This window comes from Patiria miniata, unplaced genomic scaffold (assembly GCF_015706575.1).
Source record: "Patiria miniata isolate m_02_andy unplaced genomic scaffold, ASM1570657v1 HiC_scaffold_2, whole genome shotgun sequence".
Taxonomy (NCBI): Eukaryota; Metazoa; Echinodermata; class Asteroidea; order Valvatida; family Asterinidae; genus Patiria; species Patiria miniata.
This window is the reverse complement of record NW_024037058.1, coordinates 13,637,899-13,641,119: the sequence shown is the minus strand read 5'-3', so window position 1 is coordinate 13,641,119 and position 3,221 is coordinate 13,637,899. Positions and strand designations below refer to the sequence as shown.

The window sequence follows — 3,221 nt, the reverse complement described above, 5'->3', positions numbered from 1 at the left end:
CATGCGCCCGAAGCGGGCGGCCATGCAATAATGTAGTCTGCTCGGTTTTTGTTTCGCTAGAAAGCTCGTGCGAAGCTCCGCTCTTGAACTCCGAAATTAACTCGCATCCCAGCTCTTTGCTTTCTACTTATGCTCTGCCCAAACATTGTAGATTATATCATCAATTTTCCTGTCACTAACAATCCCATTTGTACTCTCCCCTTTCCTGATAGGTCCGTCTGGCGGACAAGCGTGGAGTGAATCGAGTGGGCGGTGTTTGAATATGCTGATGACGCGGCTGTACGGCTAGTTTGTCGCGGGGGAATTCAGCGAGGAATCGTTCCCAGCAAGGTACCCGTCGTCACGCGCGCACGCGACGGCGGAGCTTGCGGAGACGTGATTCGAACATTATCTGCAATGAATCGTGAATTGCAAATGAACGTGAGGCCGTGTGTGGATAAGGTGTTCAAATAGACCAAAAACATGATGGTGCAGAGATATAGGAGATGGTGAGAGTTTGCACAGGCATGTGGGCCTATGTCATCAGAGTGATCTGTCATTTTGGTTCGTATCAAGATCAGTTTAATGTGGTGATCGGGGCAACGGATAACAACTTGCGCCGTATCTTGGAATTGCGAGACCGGCGACTTTGCCGTTGGCAGCTACGACTGGAGTGCGGGATAGTAACGCGCTCGTAAAACCCTTGCTATCCGAGGTGGGCTTACGATCTCATCTTCGCTGTGGCACTAAGGCGATTACCTCCCGACAATATCTGCACACGTATTTCCAAAGACAGACAGCTGGAAATAATGCCCGGTGTCATCCACGCTTTGAATCGGGTCGGATGTAAGTCACGAGAGGGAGAAACGGTATAAAAATCGCGATGAGTCTTCTACCTGTGACTGCAAACTCATCCACGATAACTATTGGGACAAGCTTGTCGCCTTCGACTGTACCAAGCGGCATAGATTTCAAGAATGTTCTGCTGATTGTGTCTGCGGTGATATTGGTGTTGTCAGTCATCAGCGGCGTCATCGGCAATTGTCTGGTGTGTTTAAGTGTGTACAGGAACCGAAACCTCCGGAATGCTAACAACGCCCTTCTGGTCAACTTAGCTGTGGGAGACTTGGTCGTATGCTTCACCAGTATACCGATCATGTTGGCCGAGGTGATCAACAATTACGGTGACTGCAATCCTTACGGTGACATCATTTGCCACCTGCAGACCTTTTGCCACGTTAGCAGCTCCTCCGTGCAGCTTGTCACGTTGGTCGCTATCAGCGTTGAGAGGTACGAGGCTATCGTTCATCCCTTCGAGACCAAGAAAAAGCGCCGTCGGGTAATAGTCGGTACTTCGATCTCCTGGATTATGGCGATCGTCATCGCTGTTCCCGCTTCCATCTTTCTCAATGAATCCTCTTTATTCCTGCTTTGTACCTGTCGACTCACTGAACCGCCATTTGACTACGTCCACACTGTGATCATAGCCCCTCTTGGCATTGGGTGCTTGGTGTGTGTCATGGTCTTTTACTTGAGGATATTCCGAACGGTACGTAAACATGTCAAGAAAAAACGCAAGTCAACTGTAAATGATACCAGTACGTCAACTAGGACAAAGAAAGAATGGTGTAATTCGCTCCGATCGCGTTGCTGCTGTTGTTGCCGGGCTAATGCAGTGGGTGCAATGCCCGAAGCACATGGACAATTTGCAGCAGCCATTGGGCCAAGATCCGTAGCTCAAGATGTGACCAACAAACCGTCCGTGAGTGGGGCACAAAGCATACAAACTAACAAGGAAAACGAAGACAGCAACCGAGGCAATCCCGCAACCATCCGGTCTCCTCTCTCGGGATCGCGAGGGCTTCGCACTACCAGTAAATGTGCGGACCTCGGGGAGCAAGCAGGGCGAAGCATATCGCCTGATACCGGTGTTGGATCATTCGTGGCACCTCCGGAGATCACCGACAAGGAGCAGAATAGGGGTTTGCCTCCCGTCGATCCAGTGGAGGAACTGGCAGGTAACACAGCGCAACCCAAGGGGTTGATAATTGCCATCACACCAGCTGTACCTTCAGGCCTTAGCCCGTCTGCCGAGGACAATCCATCCGCACCTGCCATGATCAGCCGGCGGGTTTCCCTGCAGGTGAATGAGGCAAGTAGACGTAGCAAACCGGACGACATTCAGGGTTCCGTGTGCGTCCTAAACCCTGAGATGCGCGTTCGGGGACGCAGGAACCTAGAGGCCAAGACGGCCAAACGGGCCTCGTATATCATTAGCGTCTTCAGCCTGTGCTGGCTACCGCTCTTCGTCATGTCTTACATTGACTCCAGGACCGAGGTGGACATCCTTGCGACCTGCATCGCTACCATGAGCGCGGCTCTCAATCCCATTGTGTATACGGTAGTCAACAAGTCTTTCCGGAAGGAATTTGTCAAGATATTCCGCAGACTAACTCGGTGCTGCCCTAGCCGATGCACATGGCTCCATAAACCATAATTGCTGATTCCTTCTCAGAACAGATTAACAAATATATATATATATACTTACCCTGGTGCTGTGCAGCTGTTGATACTTCGATTTGTCACACTACATGAGCGAAGATGCTTTTCTCTCTTTTGTATGATTATTTGTTTCGTACTTGGTTTGAGATGAGAAAGTCATAAAAGGTGCAGTTGTTTTTTATAATCTTCAACAACAGAACTAATTAAAAGTGCGTAGGCACATTTTTAAAAAATCAATTCCATGAATTGTGTATAATCTAAAACTGAGGTTTCTAGAATAATCTTATGCCTAATAATATATCATAAAAAAAGCGTTCGTGCCTTTGATTGAAGGGACAAGATATGACTACTTCTCAAGGGCGGATCCAGAACACATGTTGTTTTTTTTTTCGGGGGGGGGAGCAAAACATTTGGATTCAGGATGCTCAATGGTGTGATCTGAGGCAATTTCTGACCACTTTAACCACATTTTTCTGAGGAAAAGATGGGGGTGAATGCAGTGCCTGCCTTTTTTGCGACGTCACTTTAAAAAAATAATTGGGTTCGTTGTTTTTTTGTTTTTGTTTTTTGGGGGTTTTGGGTTTTTCTTGTTGTTGTTGTTGTTGTTTTTTGTTGTTGTTTTTTGGGGGGTGGGGGGGCATGGCCCCTGTTGCCCACCCCACCCCCCTGGATCCACCCTTGCTACTTCTTAGCTTCAAAGCAAAGACACACAGTGCAACACCTTTGTAGGGAACTGAAGA

General features: G+C 48.4%; 1 protein-coding gene across 1 annotated transcript; it reads left to right on the top strand.

The window, feature by feature from the left end:
• The first annotated feature begins 229 nt into the window (after positions 1 to 229).
• On the top strand, positions 230 to 2,707 carry LOC119726591 (D(2) dopamine receptor A-like). Its single transcript, XM_038198325.1, has one exon. The coding sequence runs from the start codon at positions 863 to 865 to the stop codon at positions 2,474 to 2,476; it is 1,614 nt and encodes a 537-aa protein (XP_038054253.1). The 5' UTR covers positions 230 to 862; the 3' UTR covers positions 2,477 to 2,707.
• The last annotated feature ends 514 nt before the right edge of the window (positions 2,708 to 3,221 follow it).